The 13,378-nt window shown below is 36.7% G+C and overlaps 1 protein-coding gene across 1 annotated transcript; it reads left to right on the forward strand.

Moving 5' to 3' along the window:
- Positions 1 to 274: 274 nt before the first annotated feature.
- LOC130673806 (uncharacterized) lies at positions 275 to 5,653 on the forward strand. Its single transcript, XM_057479017.1, has 2 exons — positions 275 to 1,622; positions 1,743 to 5,653. The coding sequence occupies exons 1-2, from the start codon at positions 275 to 277 to the stop codon at positions 5,651 to 5,653; spliced, it is 5,259 nt and encodes a 1,752-aa protein (XP_057335000.1).
- Positions 5,654 to 13,378: the final 7,725 nt, after the last annotated feature.

Below are 13,378 nucleotides of genomic sequence, written 5' to 3' on the forward strand. Positions count from 1 at the left end.
TTTGGTCCTTCGAGCCGGATCTGGTGTGGGTTCAATAATTAATAATTATCACAAAATTAAAACATCTTAAAAATTGTGAGAAAAAAGTGAGTGATCAGTTTTTTGTGCAGTGAAATCGCTAAGTGCCGTGGGCATTGCTGAGCACTGCTAGAGTGCTGCCCGTGGTGATCGAAATTACACACCGGTGTAATAAAGACAATTAGATTCTTAAGATCGAAAACTTAGCATCGGTTTTCACTTGTTGCGTCCATTTTGTGAGTGCTGTGTAATCAAGATGGCCGCCGAAGCCCAAGTCGCGCTTCAAATGAACCGCATCGACACGATGCGCAATATGTCTACTCGCTTGACCGACGCCATTCTCGCTACCCAAGGTGCACCCGCTATCGACGCTGAACTCGCTTTCCTCAATGATCTGTGGTCTCGCTTTAACACAACTCATGAGAGACTGTTCGAGGATGTTCCAGAGATCGTTGCAAACGAATACCATACTGGCAACGCATTTGGTACCGCTAGTCAAGTCTACACAGAGCTTCTAGTGAGACTCACCGCTGCGAGACCCGCTCCAGTGCCGGCTCCAGAGCCTCAAGCCATCAACCACGATCAAACCGCATATTTTGGAGGCGCGCACAAAACCAACTTGCCTCAAATCAAGTTACCAACGTTCCAGGGAACTTACGACGAATGGGACTCATTCAAGGACCTGTTCACCTCTCTGGTCATACATGAAGATTCGCTTACTGGCGCTCAAAAAATGCATTACCTGAAAACCCAGGTCAAAGGTGAAGCCGCGTCGTTAATCGCCAACATCCAAGTCACGGATGACGCCTTCCAATCGGCTTGGGAACTCTTGAACACTCGCTATACAAACCCACGCAGATTACTCGACATGCATGTCGATGAAATACTGTACCGACAACCGCTAACTGGCCACTCCGCTGCCGAGCTTGATGATCTGTTACTCGCTAATAAAAAGTCGCTGGACGCCATCGCTGCATTGGGAGTTCCAATCAGCGATTCGGATCCCTTTTTGATTCGCTTGACGGTACACTGCTTACCAGAAGACCTTCGTGTGGAGTGGATGGCCTCTCTAGGACTCTCCAACGAGTTCCCGACCTACAAGCAGCTGCACGATATGCTAAAGGCCAAGGTACGGGCTTGGGAAAACTCTGGGGTTGGAACAAGAACACCTGCAGCACCATCTAAGGTCATGACCGACCGACCACCAGCTCCGAAGACATACTCTCGATCAGCCGCTAACAACAAGCCCGGAGGCGCCACCAGTAGATCCGCTCCCCCCTCCAAGGCATCTACGTCAAGAGAAGGGGCTAGTTACAACGCTTTCACTCCGAAAGAGAAGACGAGTGAACCAGGACTATGTCCGATCTGCAAGCAAAAGCACTTCGTGCTGTTTTGCCCCAGCTACCAGCAGGCGTCACCACAAAACCGGAAAAAGATTGTCTACCACTACCGGCTATGCTACAACTGCTTGGGACGCCACCGCTTCGCTGACTGCCAGACTAAGGACAGGTGCCATCACTGTCAGAAGCCACATCACACGTCCACGCACATTGATGAGGAGACTCCCGCTAAATCAGTACAGGAACCTGCTGTACCGACTCCAGGTAACAAATAGTTCCAGTTTTGGTAACTTTTGTTTTGAATTCGCTAACCTAGTCTGCTTTCAGCTCATTCGCTCAATGTATTACTCGCTACCGCAATTGTTAAGTTGAATTCGCTAACAGGAAGTACATGTACTGCCCGTGTACTTATTGATCAAGGATCGGAGTTATCCTTTGTGACGCATTCGCTAATTAAGAAGTTGGATATACCGCTAAACAAGGCAGCTATACCATTACGAGGAATTGGTAATGTGTCAGCTGGACACTCACTTGGATCATGCCAGGTGTCGCTGCATTCGCTACATAGTTCCGCTTCTATTACTATCCAAGCTCATGTGCTTGCTCTATTGACGGTGAACTTGCCGTCATTCACGCTAACCAACAAGAAATGGCCGCACATAAACGGTCTACAACTCGCTGATCCAGACTTCTTAACATCTCGACCTATTGACATCATTCTGGGTGCAGCACCAGCTGCACACATAATCAACGCTAAAATAAGGAAGGGTAATGACAATGACCCAATCGCTCAGTCAACGACGCTTGGCTGGATCATCTATGGGTCTGTGGACACCGCTACTTCTAAATTGACAGCTTATGGTTATCATGTCACTGTTGATGATCAATTACAAGACTTGCTGAGCAAGTTTTGGTACCAAGAAGAACCACAGACAGAATTCGCTATACACTACAATGAAGATGAGGAAAAGTGTGAACAACACTTTGTAAAAACACACTACAGACAGACTGATGGTCGATATGTCGTTCGCTTGCCGCTTAAATCATCTCCAAGTCAACTGGGTGACTCGCTACGAGCTGCGCAATACGCTTTACTTCGTCTTCGCAAACGTCTGGACAAAGATCCAATCTACAAGAAGCTATACTACGACTTCCTGAAGGAATATGAAGACTTGGGACACATGAGACGCGTAAAATTAAAGGATTTACCACCAAATAGCTACATGTTACCTCATCATGGGGTACTCAAAGAACAGAGCACTACCACCAAGCTCAGGGTGGTATTCAATGGGTCATGGAAAACGACATCAGGCGTATCCATCAACGAGATACTCCATGTGGGCCCCAAGATTCAAGTTGACATCAGTGATGTACTGATTCGAATTCGCTGTCACCGCTATCTATTCGCTACTGACGTAACTAAGATGTTTCGTCAGATTGCAGTTGACAAGGAAGATCATCATCTACAGTGCATACTCTGGTTTGACGAAGAGGACCTACCAACAGTATTTGCACTCGCTACGGTTACATATGGAACAACATCAGCTCCATATCTCGCTGGAAGAGCACTTTTACAACTCGCTGAAGATGAAGGAAATAAATTTCCTAAAGCTGTTGAACCACTGACGAACACCCGCTACGTTGATGACATCTATGGAGGCGCAGATGAACTCGCTGAGGCAATTCAAGTTGCTCTCGACACAAAAAATATGTGTGCCGCAGGATGCTTCCCGCTTGCAAAATGGGCAAGTAATTCAACAGAATTACTGTCTCAAGTCGCTCCAGTTGAAACCCAAGAAGATACACCACGAGAACTTGGGGATACTACAGTTAAAGTGCTCGGGTTAACCTGGAATTCTACTCAAGATAAATTCCAGTTTGGCTATTCGCTACCAGAAGCATCTCCAACTACTAAACGCACAATTTTATCTGAAATTGCTCGCTTGTTCGACCCGCTTGGGTTTTTGGCACCCATCATCGTAAGAGCCAAGATGTTCATGCAGAAGCTGTGGCTGCAGAACTTCGATTGGGATGCTACGCTATCACCGTTGCTTCTTCAAGAGTGGAATTTGTTTCGAGATGAACTACATCAGATCTCGAAGATTCAGATACCTCGCTGGAATCATGTAAGAACTGGTGTATCAATAGAATTACATGGATTCTCTGACGCTTCGCAACTCGCTATGGCTGCTGTCGTCTACTTAAAAGTCACTGACGCTACTGGAAGCTCCAATATTTCGCTAGTGTGTGCCAAAACACAAGTCGCACCACTGAAACCAATATCTATACCAAGAATGGAGCTCAATGCCGCTGTATTACTCGCTCAACTGGTACTCTACGTAAAGACAGTCTTGAAACTTGAAAATGTACCAATCTTCATGTGGACAGACTCCGCTGTATCCTTAACGTGGATACGAAACAACCCCGCTAGATGGAAGGTCTACATTCGCAACAGAGTTACCAAGATTCAGGAATCGCTACCAAGTGTCAACTGGGATTTTGTTCCTGGGAAACTTAACCCAGCTGACTGCGCTTCAAGAGGTTTAACAGCAGCTAAATTGGAACAGCATTCGCTATGGTGGACGGGACCTAAGTGGCTCAGTCAATCAAAAGAAAACTGGCCATCTTTTGACATCCCTACTCAGACGGTATCACATCTTGAAGAACGTCCAGGTCTGGTTTTTACCATCTTCAAGGCAGATTCACACCCGCTACATACGCTATTGGACAAATTCTCTAAGTTGTCACCACTACTTCGCACGCTTGGAATCTGTCTTCGTGCCATCGCTAAATTTAAAAAAGTGCCACAGTCCACACTGGCCACACCACTCTCTACAGTTGACCTGGAACTCGCTAAGATTTTGCTGATCAAGTATACGCAAAGTCAGTATTATTCGCAAGAGCTGAAACTACTGAAGGATGGTGATTCGCTACATCGAAATCATCGTCTCGCTAAATTGATTCCCTACGTCGACTACAATGGAGTACTCAGAGTCGGCGGTCGCTTGAAGAATTCGCTACTGGATGATGATAAAAAAAATCCAGCTATTTTACCACGATCATCACGCTTAAGTACGCTACTCATAGAACATTCGCACCAAAAAACATTCCATGGGGGAACTCAATTGACACTCGCTGATCTACGGAGATCTGTCTGGATAGAAGGTGGGCGTGTTCCAGTCAGGTCTCATATTCTTCGCTGCGTCGTGTGCACGAGACATAGAGGTGTTCGTGCACAACAACTAATGGGACAATTGCCATCCGCTCGTGTAAGACCATCGAAAGCATTCTTACACACGGGAATAGACTACGCTGGGCCAGTGACACTAAAGACGTTCCAAGGTCGAGGTGCGAAAACCTATAAAGGTTGGATCGCTGTCTTCGTATGTCTCGCTACGTCCGCTATACATATCGAAATTGTCACCGACTACTCTACGGACGCTTTCGTCGCAGCATTCAGAAGATTTACTTCAAGAAGAGGCGCCTGCAGTACCCTATACTCGGACTGTGGTACAAATTTTGTAGGAGCAGACGCTACGCTAAAGAGAGAATTCGCAGCAGGATCGAGACAGCTACGGGAACTTCAGTATTTACTCGCTACAGATGGCACAGACTGGAAGTTCAACCCGCCAAGTGCTCCCCACTTTGGTGGCAAGTGGGAAGCAGCCGTCAAGTCAATCAAGTTCCATCTTATTCGAACTATTGGTGAATCGCTATTGACTTACGACCAACTCGCTACAGTGTTAACACAGATTGAAGCTGTGCTTAATTCAAGACCGATCGCTCCGCTATCCGAAGATCCTGCAGACTTAACCGCTTTGACTCCTGGACACTTTCTCATCGGCGAGCCTCTAATCGCTGTGCCAGGACCTTCGCTACTGGAAAACAACACCGCTACGTTGTCACGCTGGCAACAATTACAACAAATGTTCCAGACATTTTGGACAAGATGGTCGTCTGAATACTTACAACGACATCAATCAATATCGAAGTGGCATCATCCATCAAACATCATCAAAGTGGGCTCATTAGTCCTGCTGACTGATGAGAGGTTCCCACCATCAAAATGGCCACTCGCTAGAGTACTTGCGCTACATCCAGGACGAGATGGGTTGACTCGAGTCGTCACCCTGAAGACCGCTACCACTGAACTTGTTAGACCAATCGCTAAACTGTGCGTGCTGCCAGTTCACTCTCCAGACGACAATCCTGTCGACACCGTCGCCAGCGCTGGGGAGAATGTTCAGTCAAGACCCAATTCGCTACCACCTGAGAACGCCGAACCTCACCAATAGGTCGGCAGCACCTTCGCTATTCGAACTTACGCGCGAAATCTTGGCCAATTGGGAAATTCCATCATTTGAATAATTAGTTCCAACTTTGAATAAAAGAGTTGCGACATGAAACGCACTCATTGGCTCAAGATTTCTACAAGCTACGTGGATTTTCGCTATTGGCTGAAATTTCGTCAGCGTCGGCTATTAATTTTCTGATTGGTCTACCGCTCTGACGTCATAAAGAAACCGTTGTGAGCTTCCACTTTACAACGTTTCCTCATATTCTCAACTTGCTTTTGAACAGTTCACCTCGTGTACTAAAATCGCTTCGCTATTATAAAAGTTTTCCTGTGCTTTTCAAGTAATTCTTGTGCTGAATTATATTCAATACTTAGTCAGTATATCAAGGCTGCTATTTATTGGATATAAATAAATTGTCATCCGCTAATAATAAATTACTCAAGGTAATTTCCGTGTGTTGAATCACAAAGTACCACGTGTTTCTTTTATACTCGTGTATTAAGTCGCATTCGCTATCTAGTATTTAGTCGCATTCGCTATACAGTATTCTTACAATTATATGTATAAAGTGTAAATAAACAGTTAAATTTATTTTATTCTAAAAGTGTGTAATTTTTAATTATTGAATTCACCACACCTACACCAGAATCCCACAGAGCATTCGCTCATTTAACAGTTTACATTATCAAAATAATGCACAATTTAGGAGATAACTTTTTAAAATTTTATATAAAATTAAAAAAAAAACATCATTTTATTATTTTATTACCAACTACCTCATGAGCAACAATATTTTCGTTTTGTTGTGATATAAAGATGGCGGTAACAGTAAAAGATCTCGTTTAGGCAGAATACTATAGGTGGCAGCCGCAGTGTCATATACAGAAATCGGAGATATGGCTAGATTGGGTTCGCCCAAGGTTCATGCATATCTTTATATTTTTATTTAATAAAAAAATCAGAAAAATTTGGCTAGATTGGGAATTCCTTACGTCTATAGTACCTCTTAGGTATTTATTCAATAAAAAATAAAAAAAACAATCAGAGAAACACATAAGTTTGGCTGGCTTGGACTCCATACAAACATGTAGAGCCAAGTAGAGTATGTAGAGTAAAGTACTTCCCCCCCCCCCGCCGTTCACACTCACCGTACATCTATGGCTATGTGCATTTTTTTTTCAAATTGAAAAAATTGTTCAAAAGTTGACGTTAGCATGTATACATATATTTATAATAATTCTAATCAAATAATTTATGAAAATCTATGAATTAATTATTAAAATTATTCATGGTCAGTTTTGAAAATTTGTATTAATTCTCAGCTTGACATGACAGTTAATTATTGTTTATATTTGAAATTATTGTTGATCATACAAAAATATTTATTTCTATAAAATTAGGATACTTTTATTAATAATTTGGAATGTATTTTAAACACTTGAACAATAACTATCATTATAATCTAATTTTTTGGGGGGTACCGTTTTATGGAAATCTTTGTATTATAATTTTGCGCTCGAAATCGATCGCTCGTCATTGGATAGTTGCCATGTAGCTATTTGTTTCCAACCTTCAAATCTACGAAATGATTTTTTTGTAATTATGTATTAAGCCGGCGTATTGTATACAAAATAAGATATTTTCTGCTTTTCTATACGGAATAATATATGGTTGTAGATATATAGTTTTTATATCTTTCTATTTGTTTTTGATTAAATTTTACTACAAACTGATAATATTTGAAAAATTTTAAGGCGTCTTGTGGAGTGTCCAAAACTGCCACTGCGGGGCACTGTGACGCCCACCAGATACCTGGGAAAATTTTAATTTATACTACATTTTTTAGAAAAAAAGTGAACAACCAATAAAATATAATATATGTATTATCAGGTGTGATTATGAATAATCTTTATAAATAGTATCAAAATGAATAAAAAAAATCAATTATCAATTTATAAGAAACATCAATAAAATTAAATTTAATCATACTGCACGCACAGAAAATTTGCACATGTACATTTACTGCAGACAGAAATTATAATAAAATCGATTTTCATTTATATTTTTTATTTATTTATGATCGATTTTTTTTTATTTATATTGATAATACCATTTACAAAGATTATTTATAATCAAAACACCAAGGACTTGTTTGTCAAACCAGGTTTATTTTTATTCTGGTTTGAATTATCATTGCTGGTATATCTATATATTATTGATGTACAAGAAATATTTATTAAAGCCCGAATAAATATAAACTCGATTTGAAAAGCTGGCCCTAAGATCTCTTCACTTTAATTTCACTGCAATCAGAACACTTCAGTTTTACTATGAATAAATACAAAAAAATAACTAATTTTATTTACTGTTCCGGTATTAGAACAACCGAATTCCCGTATTGGGACAAGGCTATTTCAGCGTTCCGGTATTGGGTCTTTTGGGTGTCATAGAAAAAAATTTTTTTTTTTAGTTAAATTTAAGAAAAATGAATCAATTTGATTATTTTTGAATAGGTAATTGTCTATTCGACATGATGTTATAAACTATTAGGGTACATAGCTGGCACCTCAGTGCTCCGCGGCGGATCTGTACACACAGCAGTAGTAAACTGCTAGGAGCAGAGTCAATTACTACCAAAAGCATCCGATTGTTAATTTAAAAATTGAACATTTATATAGTCTTCAAATTTATTGATGTATAAAGTTATTTTTCCTTGTATTTGTAGATGATAGAAAATGTTAATAATTACCGGAATCAAGTCGTCATCTGTAATTACTTTTTTCTTATTAATAAATTTGCTAAAGGAATTTCCCATGTTTGAGTAAACAATTTATGATATTGATAAATATGCCAATAAATTTATTATGTGCTTTTGACTTTCGAAATTTACCGGGCTTGCCCCGAGTAGACTAGAGCAAGAGCTGAATATGCCATTTGTGAATAATATCTACGAGCTAAGCTGATGCCCATCGAACACCTCAGTTTTGTCTTCAAAACTAAATTTTTAATTATTAAATGAATAAATAAAGTTATGGTATTTTTTTTTATTTGTACTTTTATTTTCAACATAACATTTATTTTTTGTTTTCAATTTCCAATGCGAAGAATCGGACTAACAAAAAATACACCAGAAACATTCAACACGCCAACCGATCACATACGACACTGGAAGAAATTTATTTAAATTTATATTGCAATTTTTACATGCTAACAATTAATAATTTTATAAAAATTATACATTTTCTTTACAAGCGGTAATTAACACTGATTTTAAAATTTGTACAGCATAAGAATAACTACAGCAAAAAACATTCGTTGTCAATAAAATAAAGTTCCAACACGTTTATAAAAGTGTCTGACTTTTTTACATAATATACTGTTTTCAAATGATAACTGATAACTACCATTATATTGAAGAAATTTGAGTTAATGTCAAAATTATTGTATCAAATAAAGCAAAACTTACTGCTGCGTATAATAAATTTATTGAATAAAACATTTTTATTTTTTAAAAATTCTAATAATCATTGAACCTATGATAGTTTTGATATTCTTGCACTTTTATAACAAAAATTTAAAAAATCAAATGTCCCGTTGTTGAGTTGAAAAATACACCAAAGATTTTTATTATTTATTACTACTTTTACTTCTATAGACTAAACTCTAACTGCTATATTTTGTTTTAATGCTACTACAACAATAAATTAGCATAATGACAGCAAGAATCTCTGTATTAAAAAAGAATAATTTTGGAATAGTTTCACTGGAAGATTTTTATTTATACTCATAGGCATACTTTTGTACACTTTTTCTACTATAAAATTTGTTAAGAAAATAATTTAATTGTTTTTCTATTTTTTTTTTTTTTTTTTTTCACTTTTTACTAGAACAATTGAAAATTGAAAAAAAAAAGTTGAAATGTATTTTAAATAAATTAATTGTATACATGTCAACGTTTTCAAGTATTCAGAAGCAATCTTTATTATTTACAATCTGAAGCCCAAGCTCCTGTATCCGAATACGTGCGATGATTTGTAATTTCGCTGATCAAAAGTTAATGATACACTCGTAACAAAATTTAAAGGATATCAAAAAATCCTAAATTTTTCAGTAATTTTCAACAGACCGTAACTTTGCAAAAAAATGGTCGTAGAGTGAACAAAAAAAAATTGGAGCTTGAAGCATCTATGTAGCTGTCAAGTTCAGGGATCAAATATTTTTTATTATTTGAAGTTTCTGAGTTATCATGGCAAAATCAAAGGAAAAAAAAAAATTCTAGAATTTTTTCAGACTTTCCCAGAAAATCCACGGCATTCAATAAAATTCTTTTAGTTATCAGACTTTGTGATCAGAGGTTCGGGAGCTTCGTATAATCGATTTCCGCTACATCATCGGTGTTCAAAGCAAAAATGATATTTTTACAATAATTACTAGCAACCTAAACCAGCGTATTTAAGAATATTTGATGAACTTTTGATTACTTCGCAAATAATGGACAGACTAAAAATATATAACTTTTTTTTTACTTCCAAGCATTTGGAAATTGTTCTTTTCGTTGGTTTTATTTTTCCATTGAGTATTGAATAGTTGGAGATGTCAATTTTGCAGAAAATTAACGCATAGGATAAATTATTAATTATTTTCCGTTTTCAAGGCTAAATGTTTTTTTTTATTTCATTTTCAAAAAACCTCAATTTTCGGCAAACAAAATATGCAAAACAATTACTGAGCCTTGAAAACGAAAAGAAAAAAAATTTTAGTTTTATCCTTTCCATTATTTTTATGCAAAACTGAGATCTTCAACTATTCAAAACTCAATGAAAAAAACAAATCCAATGAAAAGAACAAATTCCAAATGCTTGGAAGTTGAAAAAAACAAAAATTTTTAGTCAATTCGTTATTTGCAAAGTAATCGAAAGTTCGTAAAATATTTCTAAATACACTAGTTTAGGTTGCTGAGTAATTAATTATGAAAGTCAAAAATATCATTTTTCCTTGAAACACCAATGATTTAGCAAAAATCGATTATACGAAGCTGCTGAACCTCTGATAACAAAAAAGAAGAATTAAGTTAAACCAGCATGAAAGTAAGGTTTCTAAAAACTTTTACTGAAGGCCGTGGATCTTCAGGAAAGTCAGAAAAAATTCTAAAATTTTCTTTACACTTAAATATTTAGGATTTTTTTAATACTCTTTGATTTTTGTTACTAGTGTATAAGAAAAAACATTTTTAGATTTGATTTGTACATTTTAGCGTCGTCCTCAAATTTAGCTTCAGCCGGCTACTTTTCTAAATGCGCCCGATGTCTCTAAGTCCAAAATTAGTGGAGAATTTATAAGAGCTGGTCTTCATGGTAAACTGTGGTAACTTTGGTATAACTGAGATTGTTCCATAAATTGTCCGTTATAACAATGATCGTTAAGTTATCTTATACCAATCCTGTAATCATTAGCAAATTATTAATACCTCTTGTATCATAAGCTTATATTTTGCTAACTTATTTTACTCACTCATAATACTTACTTATACTCTGAAATATTTGCTGTTGATGATGTTGAAATTGTAACCAGTGAGACAGATTGAACTTCAGTGAAAATAGTAATTTTTTTAATGGAAATCTTATCCATAACGAATACTATTGATTTTTGAAGATTTTATATAATCTCTGAAATCAATGCAAAAGAATTATTCAAAACAATTTTCAAAATCAAAATATATCTACCTAATCTCCAACTTTATGTTTTGTTGCATCATTTTTCAAAGTACTGTGGAAATCGCTATGACGTTAATATTGCTTATTATTGCTTAGGGTAGCTCATTTCAGAGCAACAATTTTTTTTTTTTTGGTCTAAAGGTATACCTCAATTAATAGCAAATATCAGAAAAAAAACTTGACTTTTTCTTTAGCTTCATATGATTTTTCGTGCGCATGGAATTTAATATAATTCAGGGGTAACGGTAATTTATTTATGGTAGTTACTTAATACAAGTACGTGAAAATTCGAACTCTTAAACTTCTGCCCCGAAAGACGTTACAGATCAAGTAATAATTTTTTCTAACACATGCATTCAGTCTTAAGTCGAAGAATTATATGACGAATAAAAAGTCTTCCACCATTAACTCTTCATTTTTCAACAGTTCTTATTTCTTATCTGTTAACCAATTTGGTAGACATATTAGTAGAACGTTAATATTTTCATTTTATATGACTAAAAACTTCATACTTTACAGCTCTCTGTTTGAGAAATCCGATTCACTTCAAAAGGATTTGATGGGAAATTTCTGATTGAATCCTATTGGAGTGAATCGGAAATTTCCGAAAAATATTATTTTCCGATTGAAATCCATTGAATCCTATTCAAAATTTTTATTGGTATGAATCGGTTCCAATCGGAAAATAATAACAAAATATAATTATTATTTTCCGATTGGAACCGATTCATTCCGATTATACTCAATCGAATTCCAATCGGATATCAATCGGAATTCTTAACCAGGGAGTATATATAACTCAATCGACATTGCTTCCATTAAATCATCTATTCTATACTATTAAAACTAATTTATTTATAGTCTCATTTCTCGTAGATCAGGATCTCACAAATTTTTATTACATATAATTTCATCTGATGTTACACTGTTGGAAAATGTGTAAGTCTTCTATCTTGTATGATCCTTATCATGTGAGCTCTCATTGCAACGACATCTCTAGAGTAGTTCACTGAACATGGGTCTTCTTCCAAAGCTAATGTTGTTGCGAAAGCAGCAGAATATACACCAAACGCAAAGCAATCTGGTTGCTGAGTAACTTCAACATTAATTATATCATTTTTTTTACATTGTGGATAACGTTTGAAAATATATGTATAATCTTCCTCTGATAACGACATTCCTGAAAGGCTATTATATACAAAAATATATGTCCCATCAAATCTTATGCAGATCCAATGTCTGCTTCTGTTTCCTCCAATTATTTGTATATCACGTGATGTTCGTGACGGTACTATGAGGTACGAATAAACATAATATAGTACCGGATAAGTATAGTAATCTGCATTTTGATCTAATATTTGCATAAAGTATTCTATAGCTGAATCATTCAACAAACTTTCAGTGCTATTAATGTTTGCAATTACAGTATCTGGACTAATGTCAGTACGTATATCATCTATTACTTTACGTGCTTCTATAATATCTGCTTCCGTCAAATTTTTTTCATCACATTTTTCAATTGTAACCCAAGTTGCCATCGCTTGTTTTTGATTGTTGTCTGATGTCAAGTTATTCTTTGTTTTTATGAATTTTGATAAGTCTACTTGAACTTCCGTTACATTGGTAATTTTAGATGTGGTCGCTGATTTTTCATCAGTCGTACACTTTTTGCTTTTTTTTGGAACTTTAGATTCCAATTTCTTTTTAGCTTCTTTTGCTTTTTTCTGAGCTTCCAAAATAAATTCTGGTTCACGTATGCTCATATCACGGTTTTTTCGACTGTCAATAATTTCCGGAATCACACATTCCATGTAAAATCGAGTGACAAAAGGTTCAATGTCTTTCTCCCAAAACTGATGGTTTCTTTTAACTAGTTCATACTTTATCCCGTGAGGCGTCCACACGGTAAAATAACAATACTTCCTACCTGTGATGTGTAATTGCCCCTGAATCTGATAATAACACGGATTTGTTTTTTTTAGATACCCAGTTTTGGGACTAAAAATAT

Source organism: Microplitis mediator, chromosome 8 (assembly GCF_029852145.1).
Source record: "Microplitis mediator isolate UGA2020A chromosome 8, iyMicMedi2.1, whole genome shotgun sequence".
NCBI classification, from domain to species: domain Eukaryota; kingdom Metazoa; phylum Arthropoda; class Insecta; order Hymenoptera; family Braconidae; genus Microplitis; species Microplitis mediator.

What these genes read in the sequence shown, in the direction of transcription:
- LOC130673806 (XM_057479017.1), top strand. Translation starts at nt 275, where the DNA reads ATGGCCGCCGAAGCCCAAGTCGCGCTTCAAATGAACCGCATCGACACG. An exon ending in ACCTGCTGTACCGACTCCAG is followed by an intron (nt 1,623 to 1,742) that starts GTAACAAATAGT and finishes ATTCGCTAACAG; the next exon opens with GAAGTACATGTACTGCCCGT.